Here is a 27,033-nt window from a genome sequence, read left to right as displayed (position 1 = left end):
TCCTGGAACGTCAGTGCTGGCTGGCTGGTAACACATGCGGTCCATCACATGCCCATGTCAACAGTGAGTGATGGGAGCTTCGCTCTCAGGCGCCAGTCAGGGAGCCTTTCATTCCAGACAGGCATGCTGGTGGACGACTACATCTGAATAACTTAACTACATTAGAAAACATGGCAGGACTATTACTGCTAAGGTAAGGTCAAAGTGTTTACATATGCAAGTACTTATACTGCTGGAACTGTCTTACATGTGAGAAAAAAGGCAATAACATTTTAAAGTTAAAGTGAGTCACAACGGCATTGTGATGCCGTGATGGCTTGTGTTCTCAAAGTGTTCTTTTTCCCTCTTGTATCCACCCCAGTTTGATCAAACCGAGTCCCCCAACACATTACAGCCCAGAATAAAACAAAGACATCAAAGAGGGTTTGATTGCACCTGTATTTAGAATCAAAATATTTTTTATCCCCAGTTAATAGATACACTTACGACCTGTTGTCCAAAAAAGAAAGCAATTTCTGAACATATTTACATCATAAATAAAGTTACACAAGAGATACTTTACATATTTTTTGGGGTAAGAAAAGTGAACATAACAATATAATTTTTTCAATTTGAAACACATGATGAAGCACCAGAAGTTTAAAGTGATAAACTTTGTTGTTGTCACGCCTTAAGACTTCTACTAAGAGAGGGAAATTTGGCAAATGGGATGCACAGATAATGCCAACATTGAAACTAAAGCAACCCTGCCACCAAATGTTCTACTTTGACATTAAACATGACATTTAATTGAGAAGAAAATAAATATTCAACATGTTGACAATTAAGTACAGAAAAACATGAGTATTTTTATAAAGAACTACTTTTACCCTCCATTGAAGTTTTTGTGAGGAAGTTACACAATGCTTTATCAGGTTTGAGGTCATGTAATGGAATTGCACATTGTCTACTACCTTGGGAAATGATCATTTCGGTAGGCCTAGTTACTGGTGCGTTACACTATGTTGGRACTAAAACATTGGGTTTATCTTTAACCAAGCTGGACACTCACTGAAAACTTGAATAGCCTTTCCACAGCATCTCAGTTCAATGCAAGGGGAGGAATTAAATTACCCAGAGGGCAAAATTTGGCATGGAACGTCATAATGACGTCAGTTTCTGGTTGTAAACATTTTTTGTTGTTGTTGTAGAGATGGCAGATTACAGTTAAACCTTTTTTTTTATGATAATAACATCAAGACATATGGGAAGGATGTCATATTTTGTTTGCTATGTCATCAGGTAACCAGATTACAAACAGTTAAAGATGTATTTTTCTGGTCAGTAAAAAGACATTGAAACAATGTTCTTTTATAATCAGTATACAACCTGACTAAGGCATAACAAAAGCTGCCAGCCTGACATTATTGCAACTATTTTGCTTGCTGGGTCTGGGCTCTATTGGACTCTATTGGGCTCAGTGAAGTGTGACAGAGAAGACCTGTGTTATGGGGAATATCTTGACACTAAAATCGGATCAGACCCTATTGTATGAGGAGTAAGTTTGTAAGTCCCACATTTACTCCTTCAATGAGATGCTAGGATTGGTCTGTCTTTATGTCAGTCATGTACGGTCAGCTCCCATTGGTGATAATCACYGATGTGCCCTTGTGTCCTTGTATCTGGTCGGCCTGCATCCTCATGTGGGGCAGCATGCCGTACTGGGCTCCTGCCAGCCCAGAGTAGCTCCTCAGGCTCTCCGCGTCGTACAGGTGGTCCAGGGAGTAGCCAGTCAGGGCGTAGGCCGCGTGCCTGTCCAGGTGCTGCCTCTCCTGGGCAGGGTAGAGCAGAGGGCTCCCCTGCTGCACTGGGGGGTGGTGGTGGGGCGAGACATCTGTCTGACTCTGCAGGTAGTCTTTGGAGACGGACAGGCCCGACCTGGGGATCCCGTCGGAGCTGGGGCTGCTGAGGCGCGACAGAGAGGCCGGGCTGGCCGTGTTTTTGTCGTCGTTGTCGTGGGAACCCAAAACATTTCCACCGTCGTTGCAGTGATGGAGGCGCTCGGAGGTGAGGGTGAGGTTGATGCCGTCGGCGACTCCCGGGCCACGACACACGACGCCGGGCATGGCAGTCTGGAGGAGGGGCAGGGAGGAGGGGGTGAAGGAGCAGGGTCTGTGGCTCTTGTTGGAGAGACCCCCCACTGGGCCCAGGGCGTCCAGGGGCCCTTTGTGCAGCTGCAGGCGGCTCTCCTCCTCCTTGATCATCTGCTGCGTGACACGGATCAGTGTTTCCATCTTGCTGGGCTCCTGAGGGCTCGCCTGGAAATGGTCGCCGCCAGTGCTGCTGCGGTAACGTTCACCCGAGTCGCTGGTGGAGCCGCCGCCCCCTTCAGGCGAGCTGACCACGCTCTCCTCGTCCCAGTGGCCCCTTCCTGTTACACAAAATGGCACCACAAGTCTCCACATTGATGTAATAATACTAGCCCCAACCCAAAAGGACATATCGCTATGATTTTCACGGTTCATGATTTTACTGCATATTTATGTAATACCCATTGCCTATGACCGCTATGTGGCTATTAATACAAACTTGAAATATGACTGGAGTGAAGAATAGCATTTTGTAATATACTGACAGATTTATTTATCCATCTACATGAAATGACATTTGATAATATGCATAGAACTGATCATGTCTTGTAAATCCCTAATAGACAGTGCATTCCTTGGCAGCAGCACCATTGGGAGTTGTCTTTCTGTTTGAGTACATGAAAGTATGTATGTGAAATAACTTGGATTCAACAGTGGGCAATTATTGCACAACAGATGGTAACAATCGGCATACTGGCAAGAAACAACTTTGCATGGACCATAATGTCCACGGTCCATTTGGTAAACAAGCTACCAGGGAAAAGTTGGATTTGTATGGTTGCATCCCAAATGGTACTCTATTCTCTATATAGTGCACTACTTTTGACCGGGGCCCTATGGGGCCTAAAGTTCACCACATAGGGAATAGGGTGTCATTTGGGACACAACCCATATYTCCAGATGGTGGAGGCCGTCACCCTAGCGCCTTACCTTGTACCAGGCTGTGATAGGAAGTGAGGTCGTAGCCCTCGCCGTTCTCCAGAGACGACTTGGGCAGGGAGAGGACAGAGCGTGTGGCATCCCACCAGGCCTCTCGTCCAGACTGGGGAGCAGCGCCCAAGAAGTAACGACCAGCTTGGCAACGGGCACCACGGTCGCAGGCGGGGATGTGAGGCTGGGCGGGGGTGTGGGTGTGCGTTAGGTCCTCCTCGGAGAGGGCCAGGCCGTAGCACAGGGAGCCGGAGTCGGGGTAGAGTCTGTAGGCGCAGGCACCGCCCTCCGCTCCCTCCCCTTGGTCAAGCAGCTGAGGCGAGGCAGAGTCTGTCAGCGGGCTACCTCCCCATTGGCTGTCCTGGTCGGACTCGGAACGCTCTGGGTGAAAGGCTGAAAACTGTAGGAAAAGAGAAAATATTTGAGGTTTAAACTATATATTAAATTAGTAAAAGATGGCTTTACGACATCTCAATATTCTGTGACGTTTGGCTTAAAGACACATTATATTGATTACAAGACAACACAACACAACGAGGCTGTGTGACTAAGAGAGCATGGGAGTTTGGGGTCTACAGGAGAGAGAAACAGATGCTCTTCTTATTACTATGCTAGGGAACAAGTACACCACAGAGGTACCAAGTGTCTTACCTGCTGTGGATAGGGGGACACTCTGACTTTGGCCTTGGTGTGTGTTACACAGGGCTTGGTGCCCTTCCTCTCGTCTGTAGTGCTCGGAGGGCTGATGTAGGAGAACGCTGGCTTGCTAGGGGTCATCTGGTCCAAGGACAGCTGTATTCCCTTATATTCAGTATCTCTACACACACAGACACACAGAAGAGCGCCATTTTGTATTGAGCACATTTGAAGATAGAAGAAACTCCAGCACACTAGTAATCCTGAATGCTCCACATACTATTGAATTAATTTTTCAACCAATGTTTCGGTCAATAGAACTTCATCAGGCTTTCACTGAGAGGTATGACTTGACGTGTAGTGAGCACATTTAAAACATCTTATTTCACAGAAGTTATGGCAATATATAATATGACGTACTACAAGTAATTACTCCAATGTAAACACCAAAGTCTGACAATATTTACTTTTGATAGTGAGTGAGACATAATTCACGAACACTTTCTTTTGAGTATTGTAATGCATAAATGTGATGACTGTTAGAAATGAAAATATGATGTAAAATAAACTAGGTTGGGAGATTAGCACTCCTGTTTTTCACTATGAGAAACACAACAGACACCCTAAGCAAAGTTAATGATTCAATGCTATGGCACAAACATTGGTAGAACACACACACTCGCACACACACTCTTACACGCACACACGAATTACAACCATTCCCATAACGTCAACACCATGCTTATCGTTAATCTACTCCTTAGTCTCAGTTTACATTCTCTTGAAGTCAAAGTGTACCCATACACACACCGCACACATACCATACACACACCGCATGCACGCACGCACACCACACACACACACACCGCACGCACACACACCACACACAGACACCATACACACACCGCACACACCATACACGCACCGCACGCACACCACATGCACACCTCATGCACACCATACACACACACACCGCCCCCTAGATTGAATACATTTCTCCCAACATTGACTATTCATTATGTACATATAAGATAATATATACGCCACCTTTATCATTCTAACCCACTGTCCTTTCCCTGAACTCTATCAGACGTCAATACCATGAAACGGTTCCTGTGTCAGACGCTCTGCAAACACCGCCCTATTTTTAACTTACCACATCAGCAGTAAGATATACCAGCCCGTGGCATTTGAAACCCCTGTGCCCTGTCTCTGACCTCAGTCAACCAGTCACTATAACATGTTTCTAAATATGACCCGTTCTTTATGTGTGTGACACCATACGATTGAAAGGAAATATTTGGATAGTCAGTGTTTTGTGCGACATAGTGTGCGTCCCAAATGACACTCTATTCCCTATATAGTGCACTACTTTTGACCAGAGCCCTATGCACTCTATTCCCTATATAGTGCACTACTTTTGACCAGAGACCTATGCGCCCTACTCAAAAGTAGTTCACTATATATAKAKAGAGAGAGAAGAGGGTGACAATTGGAACACAGACATGGTTATTGGCTCTTGCAGGTACAGTAGTGGTGACTTGTTCTGCATTATATGTGTCCTCTCTGTGACTTGTGTTCGAGCCATCAGCGCTGCTATAGGCTTTAGTGCAAACTCAGCTGTGTTAGCTGAATTCCACCTGTCGGTCAAAGTCAGACTAACTCCCATCTGAAATATGCCAGCGGCTCTCCACCTCCGAATCATGATTTATTAATGACATGATGGAAGCTAATGGATTAAAATGCTTAGGTTATGGTGACGGGATGGCTTAGCTGCTCTTTAGTATGTATTGTCAAATTCAGCAGTATTTGAACAGTACTTGGTGTGTATTTACCGGGGATGTACTGTATCTCACAGAGTGGAATTCATTCAAAACATGTTTACTTCTGATTATAAGCTATACATGTAGTATGAACACACTAGAGAAGCCTGATTCCATATTGAGTCATGTTTGTGAGTGTGTTGGAGGTTGAGGTCAATACACAATAGTAATTACACAAGAGTGGACCGGCAGACGGCCTAAACACGCACACGACAGGCACATACACACACACACACACACACACACACACACAACACACACACACACACACACACCACACACACACACAGCACACACACACACACACACACACACACACACACACACACACACACACACCACACACCACACACAGAGAGCAGAGAAGAGATTAAAGAGCTATGTCTGGATCAACCAAACCTAACAAGGAACATCCAACATGAGATGGCTATTGATTTCCAGTTCACTGTGGTATAGATTTTCTTTCCTCAGACACCAGGTCAATTCTGAAAGTAGGTTTTTACCCCCAATGTTTATCTTACTGTTCTCAAAAGGTCTTATCACATCTGGGCTCTCTTGACACACATCTACCTGAAAAAAATACAAATGTTCGATATCTGTGTAAAGTAAGGTGTAGTAGTGCAGATAGGCCATAAAGGGAATGAACTGTGAATGTGAGAGGTACACACAGCCCTACCCACTATCAGTGTAGCTGGGGTCATGAACTAAGTTTGTTGGTATTTCACTATTACCTTGGTCCACGAGAAGGTCATGTTTTGTATGTAGAGTTTTTTAAATGTTTATGTATGTAATTGTTTGTTGCTTCTGCTCTGACAATGCCATCTTAATTGCCTCTAGGGGATTAATAAAGTCAAATTGAATTGAATTGAATTCATTATTATTATTAATATTATTATTAATAATCATCGTCATAGTAATAGTCAAATTGAATTGAATTTCTAATAATAATCATCATTATCATTATCATCATCATCGTTATTATCATCATCATCGTCATCATAATAGTAATAGTCAAATTGAATTGAATTAAATTAAAAATAATAATAATAATAATTAATCATCATCCTCATAATAATAATAGTAATAGATTTACTTTATATAGCACCTTTCATTAAGTTCAGAATCTCAATGTCGCTTTTCCCCAGGTTCAGATTATGATGCAGTTCAGAAAGAGAATTGAATTGAATGAGTCTCACGTCAGGACGTAGTTGACGCTGACAATGCAGTGGGGTCTGGAGGAGCGGCTGTTGTGGACGATAGTGGCATAGCTCTGCACCCACACCCAGCCCCCCTGTTTGGCTAGGAAACGGTAATACTTAGTGGTCACCTGGCCCTTCACCAGCACTGTGAGGATCAAAGGAGAGGAGAGGAGAAGAGGAGAGAAGAGAGGAAGAGACATCTTAGTTTAGATTGTTTTGACCTATAATGGGTCATTCTAAAGTAGCAMACACAATAACAATGTAGGAAGAGTGCGGTAGGGGTGTTCCATTGATTACTGTTGTGGCGGTGGGTTATAAGGACCTCATGCTGTGGATGTTTCAGACGATTCAACATGAAGAACCATCTGAACATTTACAGGAGACATCGGCTATTCTAGTCTGAGACACTTGGTTACCAATGATTGTTGTGGTGTGTGTGTAGAGATCAATGTCTAGTGCCAAGACATTCTGTGTTTTATCACATTTACTATCTTGTGTATTTTGTAGTTTTATCCTTTGTTCACTCATTGAAATCTTTGTGATAAAATTTATGTATTTCAGAAATGTGTTTGACTACTAAAGTACAGTAAAGTAGCCTAGAGTACAGTAAAGTAACCTAAMGTACAGTAAAGTAGCCTAAAGTACAGTAAAGTAGCCTAAAGTACAGTAAAGTAAAATGTAGAGTGTGACGAGGCAGGGCCAAACCTACTGTAACTAACTTACACAAGTGGTGGGCACAGCGTAGGTGGAAGGTGTCACAGCTATGGACGTGGTGGTACAGGGTCTTCTCAATGAGGTCCTGTGGCTCGTAACCTGTCAGCTCTGCCACCCTAGGGAGGGAGGGAGGACAAAGTGACTCATCAACCCCAAAAATGTCTCTCTCTCTTTAGTCATGGCAGAAGTCAGTGCAATAACATTGCTTTATTTTTTCCTGAGACTGTCATGTATTAATGTCCTCACTGTTCTCCCTCCAGACATCAATATATACACTGTTCTCCCTCCACGTATCAATATATACACTGTTCTCCCTCCATGTATCAATATATACACTGTTCTCCATCCACACATCAATAAACACTGTTCTCCCTCCATGTATCAATAATACACTGTTTCTCCCTCCATGTATCAATTATACACTGTTCTCCATCCACACATCAATATATACACTGTTCTCCCTCCATGTATCAATATATACACTGTTCTCCCTCCATACATCAATATATATACTGTTCTCCATCCACACATCAATATATATACTGTTCTCCATCCACACATCAATATATACACTGTTCTCCCTCCATGTATCAATATATACACTGTTCTCCATCCACACATCAATATATACACTGTTCTCCCTCCATGTATCAATATATACACTGTTCTCCGCCACACATCAATATATATACTGTTCTCCCTCCACACATCAATATATACACTGTTCTCCTTCCACACATCAATATATACACTGTTCTCCCTCCACACATCAATATATACACTGTTCTCCCGCCACACTTCAATAATAATACTGTTCTCCTGACACACATCAATATATACACTGTTCTCCTGACACACATCAATATATACACTGTTCTCCCTCCACACATCAATATATAACTGTTCTCCCGCCACACTTCAATATATATACTGTTCCTGACACACATCAATATATAACATGTTCTCCTGACACACATCAATATATACACTTTCTCCCTCCACAATCAATATATATTACACTGTTCTCCCTCCATGTATCAATATATGCTTAGAGTTCTATTTGATCCAAACTTGTTTTCATGCCAAGGAACAGAACATTCGCTAAATTGGACCACAGTTGGTCCAGAACTCCATTTTAAGACAATAAAACACTTCAGTTTTTAGATTCAATAAGACATTGTAAAAGAAATCATAATGTAATATATTGTGGCATTTCATGTTAGTGAATTTGATACTGTTTTTATGACATTAAGTTGTGGACTTAATACTAATGTAACAACTGTCAGAGAACTAGCGGGAAAAGAAGAAAAAAATACWACATTTAAAARAACTTGAGCCCTTTTATGCAATGGCTGGCTCATCAAAACACCTGCTCTACGCCTATGTTATTAAATTATTTTCCTCCATATCTATCATAGGCTTAATCCCATGTTTTTTGTGTATGTTTTGCTGTAGGCCTACCTCGAGTCGAGGAAGATTAGTTTCATGTCGAGGCTGGCTCTGAACATGAACATGTTGCTGTGCAGCTTAATCTCCGTCACAGCGCTGGGAGGCAAAGAGTGTCCCACCGCCACMAGGCCCACGTTCTGGTAGCAGCCGTCGAAAGGCGACATGTCCAGGCTGTACTGACGGATCTTCAGGTAACCGCTGCAGTGAATTACCTGGTGTGGTTGATAGGGAAATTAGACAACCCTTGCTACTCATAACATTGTTGTTGAAAAAAAGGTCCGCTGTCTTTTTAATTGCATGCGCCTATGCTGTCGCTTCGAACACACCGACAGTGTWTTTGCGCGAAATAGAACAACAGTTTCAACATTCACCTTCTGCTACCATATCTGTCAAGCCGTCTACGCATACAGTTTGACGCATAAATTCGATAAATCCAACGCATGCACCATACCCAACGCACTGCAACTGCCTCTGCAACGCAATGCTGTAAGGCAAACGCAGTGTTTCGTTGGAGATTAACATAGTTCTGGTGTACCAAAATGCAATGTCACTGTCCGTGTGTTCGAAGCTTTTAGTACTGAAAATATTTGAACATTTCCATAACCTATCCGTAGGCCTAGCGTTACGCGTAATAACGCGCAAATCAATTTGGCGTCAATTGTCTATTAAATCAATAACATTTTTATGCAACATCGATATCATTTTTCAGACAACAATATATAGGCCTACTTCCATATATTAATTGTCTACCTTATATCCACCGCTGGTGAGGCCAGCGTTTCTCTTCGCCAGCACGCATTTCATCCTCAAGAAGAAAGAGCGCTCCATCTCGTATTCTGGGAGAGAAGACAGAAAATATAGTAGTCAATTTATCCAACGTACAAAAATGAATTCGAGATGTGGTTTCATTCTCTCCGAATTGGGCCTACTGTATTCATATAGGCCTAGCCTACCTTGAACGAAATGCGAGTGGTACGGCTGATGTGGTGTCAGGACTGCGGTCATTTCGTCGTGGTCGGCGGGGTGGACATATTCGTAAATACTGTTCCCGGTCAACTCTACCTGTTAAGAATTACCTCGGTAATTAAATGTTATTAATCACTCAAACAATTCAAACATGATTCCATAATATCTAACACGAATAACGTTTTAAACATATCACGCGCTCTTAGTGCAAATGGTATAGGCACAAATACTAGCCTAAAAGACTCCACTCCCTAAAACTTGAAAAAACTAAAACACTAAATAAGTGAATAGGACCAGGTGCAGACCTGAGAGAGTCCCAAATGGACTGATGCAGTCTCGGAGATGTACATGATCTTTCCATCCGGCGCCACAACAAAGATGAAGCCATCCAGTGTCTGTCGAAAAAAGGAGTGAATTAATGCACAGATCAACTGTAATATTCATTCAAAAGCACTCACCGCATGTTATTTCAAATACGAAATGTAACTTAAGATGGCTAGGTAGGCCTATAAAGCTTAAGAATTATTATTTTCATGTTTAGTATAATATATAATATTGTACATAATTGTCTATGATTTTATAAAATTATATTAGTAGCCTAAGCTTTCTAAATTACCTGCAGTATGTGRGGTCCCACCTATCAAATCAACTCAAATGTAACATGTCTACATCTTAAGAAGTATTTTTTCATTATCAGTAGGCTATTTAAATAATTATATTTTGCAGTGATTTTGCCAATAAATGAATAGGCTAAACTTTCCAAATTACCTGGAGAAGGTGGGATCCCAGCTCACGTCCTACATTGTCCAAAGATCTCGTTCGACTCGTGTGACCCCAAGCCTCACCCAAACCTGAAACAAAGCGCAACGCCAACATTTACATTTGAGTCATTTAGCTCGTATCCAGAGCGATTTACAGGAGCAATTAGGGTTAAGTGCCTTGCTCAACGGCACATGTTTCACCTAGTCCGCTCGGAGATTCAAACCAGCGACCTTTACTGTTACTGGCCTAAACACTCTTAACCACTATGGCTACCTGCCGCCAACAAAGCCTATCAGCTAGGCTACTTTTCCCTAGGTAAACCATAGTCGTGCAATAATACACATAACGCATGTGACAATGCATCTTTATTATGGCGTTTATTGTGCCAGTATCCTTGATATATTCATCATATTATTAATAATACATAGCTATTTGTGTAAAAGTACGATGAAGAAAATGCGGCAAAAATCGATCGAAATTAAGCAAATAGCCTAATATCAAAACTGCAAATCCATTGAACATGAAACAACATAACACGAAGCGGCTCTTCTTGGCTATAGAAAAACATGCTAATCATAGCCTACAAAATCAATCAGGGTCTGAGTAAAAACTCGAATAATCCATCACCATTTCACATTTCAATATTGTCCAAACGATTAATTTGCGTTTACACAGCTCAACAAAAAATACACAAATTATTTGGTCAACATTTGAAATAGCTTCTTGAACGGTTAATCTCCTTATTTGTTTAGTAGTCAAATGAGCCCAGCTGCTGTGGAGAAATTATTTTACATTCTGCAAGCATGCAAAGTAACCTCATCCTCTGCCAACAGCATTGCAGCGTTGGTTTACATTGAGCTTGACGCAGACATGCAGAGTAGCCTAATGGACGAGGAGGGTATAACCGGTTATACGTAGTTCCTTTATACATTACATAATACGTATTTGATATTTTCGCAATTACACCACTTTTTGCAAGAACTTCTCTTTTTAGATATYGGTTAATTTCACTTCCATACTTGACCAATCGAAAGTAGGCATTCTGCGTGGACACATATTCGAAAATGCACAATGACAATGACCGCAAAACACATGCATCAATTAATGTGATTAATTTTGAAACTGTTAAAACATTTRTATGTAATATTAATATTGTATGCTTATGATTTCACATGAATCTATATAGGATTATATAAGATATTATATTCTGTTATGTAGGCCTGTCTGGATGTCTTTTCTGACAGACGCGCGCCATATTCAACTAGCCGCTGCAATCATGGCTCGAGCTGTGCTTTGCTCACACTTCAACTCACCTACCACAGGGGTCACAATGAGTGCAGCTTAAACTAATTTGTCTGATGTATTCACGAAGCGAAGTCGGATTCAATGTGAATCATCAGGTCTACGTGTCTTATAATATAATAGGCAAAGAATAGATGCACCCGGCGTTTGAAGTACTGTCTAACTGACGYCAAGTGCCCAAACAAATAGCGTATAGGCGATGTGACAGAGAAACTTAACATCTCTCGTCTCTGCTCTAGGGTATTTTTCAGATGCTTACGAGGTTTCAGACAAGCTGTACTTGGACGGTTTAACCAGTTACAATAGCCTAACCCATTACAAATTGTTAACACATTAGCCCAACAGTGGCTGCAAGTAGGCATACACAAATAGGCCATTGCCTTTGTTGACCATTGACTATTAGTTTGAGCCGACAACGTCTTTTTGGTTTTCTTTTGTTTTAGACTGTTAGACTTTTTTATTTAGGCGTATTGTATTTTTTTTCTCTTCATAATTCGCAGTTGTAAATGAGAACTTGTTCTCAACTGGCCTACCTGGTTAAATAAAGGTGAAATAAAAAATAAATAAATAACGGACGCCTAGTGTCAATACCAAAACATTTCCATTTCAATACAGGCCTTTTTAAAAATGCGTATAGCCTATTGATGTAAATCATAGTGCGAAATACATTTTCTTGCTGCTATTTTATCTAAATTTCATATAGGCTTACGTTTGCTACAAGGAATTGATAACTTCCATCAAACCGCAGAAAAAAATATATTTTCGTAATGGTAGTCAAATATAGTAACAAATGATGATCAAATAGGCTATAGGCTAAATTTGTCCATTTCAATGGCATGTGTCTTATATAGACAATATACACAATAATTGATTATGATGTGCACAATTAGGCCTACTTGGGCACAATCAAAATAAAATATATTAATGATTATTCTAATGAGCAAGAATCAGTGATTTATAAAACATAACGGCTGATAGGTTAATGCAAACACAAACGTTCATATTGTTTCCAATAGCCCAGAGAAAGYATTCCAAATTAGGGCGTTAGTTTTTGTATCAGTAGCCTAGGCTATATGTCATAAAATGTACTAGCATTATAAAACGTGCTATTCACAAGTTAAAACCTCTAAAATGACATACCCAAATATAACTAACTGCCTGTAGCTCAGTCGCCGAAGCAAGGATATGCATATTCTTGGTACCATTTGAAAGGAAACACTTGAAGTTTGTGGAAATGTGAAAGGAATGTAGGAGAATATAACACGTTAGATCTGGTAAAAGATAATACAAAGAAAAAAACWACCATTTCTTAGATGTTTTTTTGCTGCACCATCATCTTTGAAATGCAAAAGGTCATAATGTATTATTCCAGCCCAGTTGCAATTTAGATTTKGGACACTAGATGGCAGCAGGGTTTGTGCAAAGTTTTAGACTGATCCAGTGAACCATTGCATTTCTGTKAAAAAAAGTTGTATCAAGACTGCCCAAATGTGCCTAATTTGTTTATTAATAACTTTTCATGTTCAAAACTGTGCATTCTCCTCAGACAATAGCATGGTATTATTTCACTGTAATAGCTACTGTAAATTGGACAGTGCAGTTAGATTAACAAGAATKTATGCTTTCTGCCAATATCAGATATGTCTATGTCCTGGGAAATGTTATTGTTACTTACAACCTCATGCTAATCGCATTAGCGTACGTTAGCTCAACCATCCCGCAGGGGACCCACCGATCCTGAATTGGTTTTAAACTGCTGGCAGAGTTTTAAAAGTAATCAGTCATATCTGCTACTGTTTATCATCACGTCTAAGTAGTCTACCTTGTGATTTCTTGCAACGTGCACCTGTGATTGTCTACGTGAAGTGTCCRTTCAGTTTAGCTGATCTGCCATAACACTGTCATGATATGGCTGACGCAATAGGCCTAAACTATAGGCCTGCTTATTGAAAAATCGTAATTCCTTGCATTTGTCATGAGTTTACCTAAACCCCAAAGTGAGAAACTTTATGGCAAAGATAAAAACCTGCAGTGCAGGCCTAAATAGCCAATAGATCCACATGTGTAGCCTATATGCTATTCTTTACCACACCCTATATCTTCAGCAATTTTCCGGAGTTCATATATTCCATTCTTTATCCGGAAAAAGCAAAAGCGGCTTGAGTGGATCAATTACTCCCGCTCAATCACAGGGCTCTGTTTCGAGCCTGAGGTCGGCCAGTGGCACGCTGGGCGTTTTATGTAATTGGTGCGGCTTGTTCTCTGTCACGCAGCAAAGCAGCCTGTTGAAACCGGGGGAAGATTGTGGCTAATCGCCTTCCTTACCTACGCCTTTCGATTCTCTGACCCCGAAAATGGCGTAAACGTGTGCGCGCCGAGACAGGGATGCACGATTATCATTCGCATGCGCCCGCACACGGCTCGCACACGGCACACGCACGCAAGTATGAAATTACACACTAGCCTATTCTGTAGCGGTATTGTAGCAATATCTATAGCTCAAAAGACATGGGACAGGCTAATAAGATAACAACATCAACAATGACTGCACCAGTCAATTAATGCAGCAGCTACCAGGTGTCATCAAAATAGATTTATAGTATTATCATTACAGGACGGTATTATCAGCTGCAATAGGCTATAACGCTATGTTAATGTGGATATGCCTATACATAATAAACACATTAGGCTATACAATTATAATACCGTAATCAGTATGCCAATGCAGGTGAATAAATAAAATCAAAACTAAGAATCCAGATAAGAGATATGCTATAAAGATAAATACAAATACATATAGGCCTATRGCCTAGCCTATGAATGGCAAATTGCATATAAAAGAAATGTGAATTGTTGAATCTGAAAATATACATACCCTGAGGAAAGACAATTCGCATCTTCAGATAACTTGTTGTCAGTCGTATTATAGAGGCTTTGTCCAGCTGCGACGTGATAGCCGAGGGTAAAGGCAACATTTTGGCCAGTTCATAAAATTCGCTGTTCTCCTTTTCTCGTCTAGTCCTTGCGGCAGTTTTGGATTTCTCCTTCATTGTGTGTTCTCTCTCTCTCCCTCCTTTTGTTAAATGTTAGGCTATATCATTACTTTACTCACATATCGGTCCATCAAAAAACGATTACAGATTTCCGTTTTGTTTATTTGTCATGGTTTTGGCTTTTATTTTTCAACTAAAACATGCGACACTTCTCAGTTACAAACTGAATCCAATGCACTTCAGAAAATTCCCGAATTCCTTCACCGAACCAAGCGCCGAATGGATAATTTGATATCCCGTGTTAGTCTTGTGTGGAGAATTTCTTGAACGCACACGCCATTAATTCTCACTTAGAATGGGAAGAGGCCTGTCCACGGTGTAAACTGCCAAGACTGGCATTCCTCCATGCCCTGAAAAACAAAGTGCATAACACACGCCATAATATCATTATAGGCCTACCAATATCTTGTTAATCGACAAGTAAAAATGAATTTTCATCCCAAAACGCATACCTTAAGTTTCAAACAAAAACGTTTAGGCTATCATAGTCAAATTAATATATGGATTTAATTATGCGTTATGCATGTGACAATGTGGCTTTATTATGGCTTTAATGTGGTTGTTTGCTCATAGACTGTAAAAAGTAACTGACTAACTCATTACATAAATTGAGTAGTGGCTACTCAAACATCTTCAATGATYAGTAGAACTCAAATCATAAAAGTGGTACTAACTCAGAGGGCAATACGATCTCGTACCACTTAATAAGGTTTTGAGTACTGTTAACAAAAAGGTGATTATTGAGTAAATATATATACTTATACTTTATTAATTAAATAATTTATTATTAATAATATATATACTTTATTTATTTGTGTTCTGCTAATCTAAAAATATTGAGTTTTTACAAGTTAGATGACTTAATATTTTAAAGTATATCTAACATGTATTAAATACGTTGTTCTTACTTGATTCTATAATGTTTTACATCTTTACTTTAACATAATAAAGTAGTAGTCAGACACTAGATTAAAATGTGTTGTGCTGATATCAAAGGATTAAGTTATGAATAGGTAATAGTGCTATGTGGCTCTGTTTTTAGAGGATTGTGGGTAATTCAACGTTTTTAGACTTCATGATACTTTTACACAATGTTCTATGCATGTTTGAACAAAGAAAGGTGTTTCTAAAAGAGTATTAAGCAGTTTGTTGTGCTATGAAGTGTAATTGATCATGATGAATGGATATCACAACAGTCAGGCAAATTGATGTTCAATAATGAGACAAGTCTTTCCCACCATCAACAAGGTCAGRTTGTGCACCACTCACAATGACAGAGGCTAATGCAGCATTCTGTAATGTTTACAGTTCTACCTGCAGTTATAGAGGAGTGAGCACCGTGCTCAACAATGTCTGCTTAAGGTGGGTTCAAATGACAAATYGTCAAATACAGAAAACAATGTTGAACCTTAAGACACGACCACTGAAAATGACTAATCAGAACTACTTACTACTTACACTAGAACAAAAACCTGGGAGGAAGGTTACTAATTGAAGTAAAAGGGACCCTACATTTTTCTGTTCACTACAACAAATATTCATGTTCAAGTTACTTCAATTGTTATAGTTCAGAATACATAATTCAATTTAGTGTCAAAAAGATCAGAAAACACAAAAACAGTTAAGTATTTACAACTTAAAAAGATAACCATATGGGTGCTGATGTCACTTTATTACTTTAAACACTGACATACTTTGAGTTGGGTTACTSGAATGGTTCTAGGCAACGGGTTCCCACAAAACCTTTATTTTTTTAACGGAACTAATTAGCCTACTTTTTACAGTGCATATTTTAATAATAACAACAACAACATCAAATCATAATCATAATAATAATAGCCTAATAATAACAGTAATCGAAAACAAATCACATATAATAATAAACCATACACAAACGAATGAGAATACTACTATAATGACCAAGCCTATAGCATGTGGAAATATATAGCCTACATTTCTTCGATGTTTTCTACTTACCTCGGAGAATGAAAAGATCTCATAACCTTCACTACGCTCGCGATGCCCGCAGGGGATTCCACCTGTCCTGAACCGAGTTCACCACTCGAGCCAGTTAGTTCAGTCCCAGCTCCTATCGGAATTCCACGTGGAAAGGCGCACAGACCCCTCACTGCATACACTTCTCTAAATTAGGGACGCTAGAGGAGTGGAATTCATGTCCAGACCTCGTCTCCAAACTATCTCAATCTCGCTCTCGAGCTGCTCAGGACCAGCCCACTGCCACTGGCGTTCTTATTGGGTAGCAAGACATCGAGGCCGACTTTCTCATTGGACATTCTTGAAAGAAACACACACGAGACCGTAGTGAAAGTAGGATTTGTGTGAAACGTTCACTTCTGACCCAGAGAGAGCTCAACCTGGAGGAAACTGGACGGACGTCACTGTTTTGTCTGGCGATAGCTGTAGCATATGCGCTCATCACACAGCTAAACTTAATGGGCTATCCATTGGGGAATGATAGGCTACATGTAGTCGGTTTTACATAGCTAAATCAACCATGAGGCGCTCTGAACCGCACCAATGCACATATAGGCAGGCCTACAGTCTTTTTTTTTTTTTTTAGAGTGCCCTGCTTGCTTCGTTTGAGATCTGGTTATAATTACTCGAATAAATCAAATTGTCTCCTTTCCCCGCATAGTACGTTTTTTGTTGTTGTATCAAGCTGTGCTATGCCCAACGAGTTTAATATAACACATCAATTACACGCCAATAACCAAGACATTACTGACGCGATATTTTTACAATTGCTTTGGCTACCACTAACATTTTCTGTTGTAATTTTGGGGGGGTTTGTTTATCTTTGATTGCATGGAGCGATATAATGCCGATCTTGTGGCATGTTTTATCTGAAGTTATTACTTAGCCTATTACACACATTTAAGAGTATTAGTTCACTTGAATTAAATAATATGGGTATAAATGAACGTTTTTATTATTCGTTCAAAAGTTATATTTCAATAGGCCTATAGGCTATTTATGTKTCAGACCTAAAATCACATTTAAAACGTTTTGTCACATGGTCCTTACATTGGCAACATGTTTATGTTGTTGTAGTTTTACAGTGTAGCCTACAGAAATCATATTATTGGTTAATACATTCAGATTTATGTATATTATTTAGTTAATTTGGGACTCTATATCGGTGATGTCGGTTTTTAATACAAAACCTGACCGTCACCGCAGTGATTATTTTCAGTTGGATCACAAAGCATCAGTTTGTTTATTTATTGCGAAACGTGATAGTTTTTTATTATACCATGCAATCGATGTCTTGGTCTTGAAAAAGGCTACCGCTCCGGGCTTCTGCTGTTAACAGCAGTCCACGTGTTCAGTATTGCAAGCAATAATGGACTATGACTGTTATGGTTGTCATACAGCTACCTTACAGGTACCTTAAGATGAATGCACTTACTGTAAGTCGCTCTGGATAAAAGCGTTTGCTAAATTACTCAAATGTAATAATAGGAAAGTCGAGTTGTATATTTTGCTTATAATCAAGAAAGTGGCAATTGAGAAAAAATAGCAGCAAATTATTCTGAACACATAATTTTTTAGTCATATCCACTCTCTCTCTCCCTCCCTTGGCTTTCTCTCTCTCTCTCTCTCTCTCTCTCTCTCTCTCTCTCTCTCTCTCTCTCTCTCTCTCTCTCTCTCTCTCAAACACACACACATTTGAGGCCCAAATTAATTCTGACCGCCTATATCTTTTATATTTTATCCTCGTCCTGGATTGACATATCTCATGGCTTTGGTTACGGGTGTCCAGTTGTTAATGCGAAATCCACCTGCGGCGACTGAGGCATAGAAAATCATCGCAGGTGCACGTTGCATACGAAATAGCCAAATGACGCAGGTAACCTGCGGATAAAATAAGAAACGTGCTGCCGATTAAACGGTTTAAGTGGGGAATAAAATAATTGAATATAGGCCATACTCCACGTCTTCAAGCCCATTTGACAGACGAAATATCGATAGAGGAAACGCAATGTCTGTTATGGAACAGGTCTAGGCCTATTGTTTTACCTTTATTGATCTAGGCAAGTCAGTTAAGAACACATTCGTATTTACAATGACGTCCTTCCCCGGCCAATCCTGGACGACGCCCTATGGGACTCCCAATCACGGCCGGATGTGAAACAGCCTCGATTCGAACCAGGGACTGTAGTGACGCCTCCTGCACTGAGATGTAGTGCCTTAGACTGCTTAGATCCACTCGGGATCCCGGGAGTTTTGCCGATTAGGAATTAATTTCACAAGCTATGTTTCACATCAGCTATGTTTCACATTCAACACTTTGGTGACACTTTACATTAGGCCCACATKGTATAATGCATTATGCAACAACACATCATTTTGAGACTTGTATCCTTAATAGTGTTATCATTTTAGTAGCTTTTAGTCAAATRTGTTGACAAGTTGAAATTGTCAAAAATAATTTTACAACCCCTATTCTGTGGGCGGATGCAGGTGACCAGCTATTTATATAAAACATATTGTCACTCAATTAGGCTACAGCAAGTCGATTTGATAATGTATTCTACTTCCTATACACCACACAATCAACTAGGCCTACTATAGCTCTATATAGTCTACATCAGAAAGAAACGATTGTGCACAGCACGCCAACATTTAAGACATACAAATATATACCATATATATTTAAATAATTATATTTTTTAAACGTGTAGGCCTACATAATACTGCAACAAATATTCCCACTCGGACAATAACGTCAGTAAAGTATCATTTGATTCGGTATAGTAACCTGTGATATACTCCATTGGTTTTACCTGAATAGGCTGAACCTATTCGGAGGCTAAAGCTCTATTTTGGTAATTATGTCTACTGACCTGTAGACATAGTCCGTCTGCGTTATACGACCTACGGTGAATATCGAATAATCGTTTCACAGTAAATATCAAATATCAGTAAACACAAATGACAAATTAGTTCATCGGATTCGGGGAATAAAAATGCCTGGCTCAAGAGCTATTTTCCTATTGGAGCTTCGGTGGCCTACACCCATGGGCACAGACGTCAATTCAACGTCTATTCCACGTCGGTTCAACATAATTTAATTGAAACGACGTGGAAATAACGTTGATTGAACCAGTGTGTGCCCAGTGGGTTGTGTTCTCTCACATTGCACATATCTTACCACTTTCTTTTCTGACCATGTGAATTCACGTGTAGCCTAATAAGACATGAGCTCCCTCTCACCCCCTATCTCTATAGTAAGGTGATGCAAAGCACACCAGGTTTCAAGACAGTGAACAACACACACAAAAAGGCAGCAGAGAGAGAGACAGAGTATGAAACAGACTATGGAACAGAGAGAAAGCTGCGCGTCAGCCATTGAAATAGCAAAATATCCCGATATCAGTCAAACATATTTATCCGAGGATTAATCTCCATCGTGTAAATCAGATGAGAACGCCGCGGCGCATGCACTTATTTAATTAGCGGCCGGCGCTCCGGGAGGCTGGTTCAGCCGGCGCGGTGATAGGGGCGCGGACGCACCGCCCGGCTGCGAGCCAGCCCCTCTCATTACGCACACAATTACCACTTAAATTGCTGCTGCATCCTGCGATAATTGGGGATTCTGGAGATGCCCAAGAGCAGCTCTCCACCCCACTGCAGCAACAGATTGTGTGTGTGTGTGTGTGCGCGCGCGTGTGTGTGTGTATGAGAGAGAGAGTGAGACCTTACATTGGGATTTAGCACCTCATGGAAAAATAAATGGGACCATTTTTTCCCCTCCATTAAGTCTGAATGAGAGCTTATTAGACAAATGCAATGTGTTCCTTACATTTTACCCTATAACTTAGATAGCTACTTATGAGGACTATTCAAACACACAAACAAACCAACACATCTGGCAGCCTGTCAGTACAGATCCAGTCACCTCAGTTAGATGGTGTGATCTCCCTGAGTATGTGACAACACATACATCTACTAGTGACGTGATAGACCACACCTTCACCCAGAGAACATTTAACAATATATATTTTTGTGTGTATTGTTGTGTATTGTTATACTACAGCACTGTTGGAGCTAGGAACACAAGCATTTCGCTACACCCGAAATAAAATCAGATAATAATTTGTATGTGACCAATAAAATGTGATTTGTTTCTATTTGACCGCACCTTCTAACACTACATTATGCCCTTTGAAGCCTGACCAGGCCTTATTCAAAGCAGTAGATATCTCAGAGGAGCCTATCCCTCTCTGTGACTCACTCACTCATTTCCATACGAAACTTGTCTATGGACAGTTGTTAGCCCTTTCAGGTTTCTTCTGAGATTAAAATGTTTGCACATGTCAGAATATTACATTCACCAATTAAATAGGAGTTTCGGTCATCGGTTTACAGTGCTTGAAAAGATGGTTGCCTAATGTTCAACAAATTCAGACACAATATATTCAAGTTTATTAAAAAATTCTTCTTGGTAAAAAAGAAATCAGATTAAAATACATCAGGCTCTGGATAAACATCACCATGACAAAAAGTCAGATTTAGATGTTCAGAAAAAACCAGATTGACTAGTAGCTAATCTACAGAGACCAGTATTTTAAGATAACTTCCTGTTGAAAGGTTTTCTTCTTCCTGTACAGGGATTGATATACAGCCTGTCAGGCCAATAGGAACAGGAAATGGTCTGTGAGTATGAGCCATGAGCCTATGACTTCAGCCCCTGGGTGGTCATGGGGTTTTGTCCCACCCCGGACATCCTGCTAATGCTCCGGCGCAGGCTGTCACAACAGGGAAGCCATGCCTCCCACGTCCCTCCCCCATGCACCTCCCGACCCTCACCGCTCTTTCCATTTTTATTGTGTTTTTACAAATCAGGCATCACCGTGGGAAGCCAGGCCTGAAATTCTCCACAGCACGGAAATAAAAAAAGAAAGGGAATGAAACGGGTGAAGGTTATTTAAAGAACGGATACAAGCCGACGGTGCCGAAACCCGGGTCTGACCACGTCCCATCATGCAATGCTAATAGTGTTGGCAGGAGTTTTTGGTAGAGCCGGTGAAATCTTCTCTCCTCGTGGGAGGTGAAATAACACAACAGATTTCACACAGCAGGAGTGGCTGGTCCAATCAGCTGTTGGCTAGAAATGTAAACACGGAGCATGATCATCTAAGAAACATTCACGTTGATAATAACAGTGGCATTATCATAATGGAATGTTACCAGGTTATGTCTGTAAACATTTTGCGTCCTGAACCCATTTGACTGCCTGGCATTCAAACCCCGGGTCTCCTGCATGTCATAAGTCTATGTTAGCCCTCGGAGCTAAAGTCAGACCATTAGCTTGGGAGATAACACAAATCTTCAGATGCCAGGCAAAGCTTTTTGAACCTGTGAGCTTGGTTCACTAAAAAACCCCTCTCTTTCACCCCAAACCATCTTCCTTCATTCAAGTTTGGGGTTTAGATGTAAGATTTCATTTCAGTGAAGTGGAAATGCCAGGTTCATTGAGGGAAATTCACCTCTGTCGTTTATTTTCTCTCTTTCATTTCCTCATTCCCTCCAGTCCTATTCGGCTTCCCCTTTTCTCTCATCAATACCACTTTGAGAGTAATGGACTATCAGGCAGGATCCTGATAACTTGATTGGCTGCACCTCATCTGAGGGGAGAAAGAGGGGAAGTAAACAAGGCTGGAGAAGGGAGGTGTGTGTGTGTGTGTGTGTTGTTTTGTGATGTGTGTGTGTGGTGTGTGTTGTGTGTTGTGTGTGTGTCGTGTTGTGGTGTGGTGTGTGTGTTGTGTGTGTGTGTGTGTGGTGTGTGGTGTTTGTGGTGTTGTGTGTTGTGGTGTGGTGTTGTGTGTGTGTGTGTGTGTGTGTGTGTGGGTGTGTTGTGGTGTGTTGTGTGTGTGTGTGTGTGTGTTGTGTTTGTGTGTGTGTGTGTGGTGTGTGTGTGTTGTTGTGTGGTGTGAGAGAGAGACAGGGGAGGAGGGGGAACCAGGGGGAGAAGAACAGGAGAGAGGAGGAAAGAGAAGGCGGGAGAGGGATGAGTGAAGTGAGGAGAGAGGAGGGGAGAGAGGAGGGAAAAGGAGAAAAGGAGGGAAAAGACGGATAGAGGGGGAAAAAGGAGAACAGGAGAAAGAGGGGGCAACAGGGGAGAAGAAGAGCGAGGGGGAAGGAGAGATAAGGAAGAGCGGGCGGGGGGAGGGGGGAGAGAGAGGAAAGGAAGAAAAAAGCCGCGCGGGCACAGAGAAGGGAGAGAAGGAGACGGAGAGAAGGGAATGGGGACGATAAGAGAGAAGAGGAGAGAAGATGGATGAAGAAGAGAGGAGATGGAAGAAGAGAGAAGAGGGAAAGGAATAGGGGGGAAAGGGATAGGAGAAAAAGGAGAGGGGACAGTGAGAGGAGGGGCAGGGACAAGGAGGAGAAGAAGAGGAGGATAGAAGAAGCGAGCGGGAGAAGAGGAAGAAGCGGGGGCGAGAAAGGAGAAAGGCGCGTAAAAGGGGGAGAGATGGAAGAAGAGAGAAGAGTAAGGTAAGAGGAGAGGAGAGGGGGATTGGATAAGAGGGAGAGGAGGGAGAGGGAAAAGAAGGCTAGAGAGAGGAGAAGAAACGAGACGGAGAGATGGAATAAGAGAGAGTGGGAAGGGATAAGAGAGAAGAGAGGGAGGATAGAGAGGAGAGAGAGGATAGAGAACAGAGAGAACGAGCGATAGGAGAGAGAGAGAAAGAGGAGTAAGAAGGAATAAGAAGAGTGAAGGAAGAGAAGAAGGAGAGGGAAGAGGAGGGAAGAGGGAATTAGAGGAAAGACAGAGAGAAGGGGCAAGACAGAACAAGAGGGAAAAGAGATATAGAGAGAGAATTGGATAGAGAGAGAGAGGAGAAGATAGAGAGAGGAAAAATGGGATAGAGAGGAGAAGAGAGGGGGAGAGGGAGAGGATAGAAGAGAGAGAGGAGGGGAAAGAGATAGAGGGAAGACAGGAGAGAGGGCAGACAGGGAGAGAGAGGAAGCAGATAGAGGAGAACAGGGAAGAGAGGGGAGAACAGAGAGCAGAGCGAACTGAGGAGAGAGATAGGGGAAGAGAGCGGGGAGAGAGAGAGGGGAAAAAAGCCGAGGCGAGATCGAGGAGCAGGGGGAGAAGAGGAGAGCGATCAGGGGAGGGAGAACCGAGAGGTAGAGAGAGAGAGAGAGTAGAGAGAGAGGAGAAGGAGAGGGGAAGATAGGAAGAAAGGATAGATAAAGATGGAGAGACAGGGAGAGAGGGGCAGACAGGAGGAGAGAGAGAGATAGAGAGAGCGGGGGAGGAGATGAGAAAGCGCCGCGAGGAGAGAGAAGAGATATGGATAGGGAGGAAGAGAGGAAAGGATAGGAGAGGGGAAAGGGGGATAGAGGAAAGGAGGGAGAGGAGGGATAGAGAGAGAGAGAGAGAAGTGAAGGGAAAGGAAGGAAGTCATAGTAAAAACTGAAATTAGTAAAGGAAAGATGTTCAGATTGGGAGGCAGTGAGAAGGAAGGAATGATGCAGGAGAGTTGATTTCACTGACATTCTGTTGCTGTATTGAAAACGGTTGGGCGTGTAAAGCCAAACGATGACACATGATGTGTGTGGATTAAGCTGTTTGTTTTTCTTGGGGGCCTTAGAGAAAGCTCTCCTCCTCCCATTGAGGTTTAGTCTGTGGTGTGTAGTATCACTATTGGACCATTTACGCTGGGGACCCGCTACCATGTGTGTGTTGTGTGTGGTGTGTGTGTGTGTGTGTGTGTGTGTGTACGTGTAGTTTGTGTTTGTGGTGTGTTGGACCAATAGGTTTGTGTGGAGATGAATTAGGTAGAATCACACACATATTCTCGTGAAGCAAAACCAAAATCTCCCTCTCTATCCAGTCCCTCCCCCTGTTCCCTCTCTCTATCCAGATCTCTCCCTGACGGTTTCCTCTCTCTATATCAGATCCTCCCGCTTTCCTCTCTCTATCCAGATCCCCCCCTTCTTCTCTCTCCTTCTCTCCTCCCCCCCTCCCCCTCTCTCTCTTTCGGACACCCCCTCTCTCTTCTCTACCCCCCCTCCTCTCTTCTCCCCCCCCTCTCTCTCTCGCCCCCTCCCCCCCCCCTCTCCTCTCTCTTTCTCTCCCCCCCCACCACCCCCTCAGGCCCTTCATGGCGCCCATCTTGCTTGTGCGAGTCCTAATTAATTACACAAGTCATTTCCTCTGCGCTAGCTGCATCTGAAGCTGCCCTCGAGTGCGCCAGCCTGCCACCGCAAGTCATCAAAATGCTAATGTAGTCCAAATTAAAGTTGTGATTAACATTTCACAGTTTCCGTGCCCGGTGGGCAAATTATCCTCCAACGGGCTCGACGCCATCTCTTCCTCTTCCTTCTCTTCTTCTCTCCTTCTTCTCTTTCTCTTTCTCTCTCTCTTCTCTCTCTCTCTCTCTTCTTTTCTTCTTCTCTCTCTCTCTCTCTCTCTCTCTCTCTCTCTCTCTCTCTCTCTCTCTCTCTCTCTCTCTCTCTCTCTCTCTCTCTCTCTCTCTCTCTCTCTCCCTCTCTCTCTCTTCTCCTCTCTCTCCTCTTCTCACACCCCACACCCAACACACCAACTACACACCACCCCACCACAACACCACCCACACACCAAACCAACCACACCACACAACACCACAACACAACACCCAACACACCCCCACAACACACCCACACACACACACACACCACCTCACACCAAACAACACACAACACACAAACACACACCCACACCACACCCACCACACCACCCAAACCACACCCCAACCCACCCACACCCACACCCACACCAACCCCACCCCCACACACACCACCAACACCCACAACCCACCCACCCACCCACCCACACCACACCGCCAAACACACACACACACACACACGACTCTTAGTACAGGTGTGTATTAAGCCCTGATGCTGTGGCACAGTTCTGACTGTACTTATCCTACTCTCAGCTGCTTCTCTGACACCTCCTTCCAGCTGCTAATAGTCACTTGGAAAACGTGCATCGTGGGTAACAGTTGTCTCTTTAGTAGGAATATTCCTATATTTTTCTTACCAGAACATACACATCATATACTGGGCCATTGACACATCTAACACACATGCACATGCTCATAGGCTACTCATACACAAGCCCCTGGTGTGGCTTCGTTCATCACTCAGTCTTAAGCAGTGGTTATTGAGGCATTAAATATGTCTACACAGGGCTCAGTAAAGTGCTGTCAGATCAGTGTTCCCCTGTGACTGAAGACGGGGTCTCTGTTTGCATACAGACAGGTTGGGAACATCTGCTGATCCGAGGAGCTGAAGCCGTAACCGGGGCGCCCGACACTCGGGCGTTAGTGCCATTATGGGATGTCACTGCTGAAGAGAGGCAGCCCTTCAGCGGGATTACCGAGATTCCCGGAGAAATTGAGCGGAATTGGAAATGGGGGTCCACGATTCAGGGATTCAGATTCTCTCCTGTGTGTGCCAGGAGATGTGTGTGTGTGTGTGGGTGTGTGTGCATGCGTGCATGTGTGTGTGTGTGTGTGTGTGTGTGTGTGTGAGGCACGTGACAGGAACAAACACACACTGGCATGCATGCAGGCACATACACATGTACACATGCTCAAACAAAAATGTAAATGTGTTAAAATGTATAGCTGCAGGTGTGCTTTAGTGAGGTACAGGGAATCCTGTGACCCTAGTATTAGCATTCATTGTTTCTGCTGATATGTTTTAGTCTATTATGACATTAGTCCATCATGTTAGTCCATCATGTTCATACCATGTTCAGCACGATTGCATTTTCCATATAGAAACCAGGAGAACAGTACAGCAGAGGCCATCCATGTCATCTGCCCTTCCCATCTCCATACCTCCTCCCCTTCTCCTTGTTATGCGGGAGGGGCAGGCGGTTAGGTTCTCCTCTGGGAACCCCTCTCCCAAGTCCTTAAAGTAAACACACTCTCGCTGACCCTGCCAGGGGAGCGACCATTAACACCACAGCCTTCAGCCCAGAGGTCACCCCAGCCTTCAGTCCAGAGGTCACCGAGGTCACAGAGGGGCAGCCTGCAGTAAT

General features: G+C 42.3%; 1 protein-coding gene across 2 annotated transcripts; it reads right to left on the bottom strand.

The window, feature by feature from the left end:
• Positions 1 to 419: 419 nt before the first annotated feature.
• On the bottom strand, positions 420 to 17,381 carry LOC112071867 (single-minded homolog 1-A-like). Of its 2 annotated transcripts, XM_024139297.2 has the most exons (12): positions 16,941 to 17,381; positions 14,786 to 15,313; positions 10,615 to 10,697; positions 10,152 to 10,241; positions 9,834 to 9,942; positions 9,631 to 9,716; positions 8,893 to 9,092; positions 7,441 to 7,547; positions 6,715 to 6,862; positions 3,711 to 3,876; positions 3,060 to 3,459; positions 420 to 2,410 (listed from the first exon to the last, which is right to left on the bottom strand). In XM_024139297.2, the coding sequence occupies exons 2-12, from the start codon at positions 14,958 to 14,960 to the stop codon at positions 1,614 to 1,616; spliced, it is 2,361 nt and encodes a 786-aa protein (XP_023995065.1). In that variant the 5' UTR covers positions 14,961 to 15,313; positions 16,941 to 17,381; the 3' UTR covers positions 420 to 1,613. The 2 variants fall into 2 exon arrangements, with proteins under 2 accessions (XP_023995065.1, XP_023995066.1); XM_024139298.1 differs by lacking the exons at positions 10,615 to 10,697; positions 14,786 to 15,313; positions 16,941 to 17,381 and having other exon boundaries at positions 9,834 to 9,938; positions 10,152 to 10,216.
• Positions 17,382 to 27,033: the final 9,652 nt, after the last annotated feature.

The sequence above is a fragment of the Salvelinus sp. IW2-2015 genome, unplaced genomic scaffold, assembly GCF_002910315.2.
Source record: "Salvelinus sp. IW2-2015 unplaced genomic scaffold, ASM291031v2 Un_scaffold1749, whole genome shotgun sequence".
NCBI lineage: Eukaryota > Metazoa > Chordata > Actinopteri > Salmoniformes > Salmonidae > Salvelinus > Salvelinus sp. IW2-2015.
The sequence above is the reverse complement of the archived record's forward strand: the minus strand, read 5'-3'. Positions and strand labels throughout refer to the sequence as shown.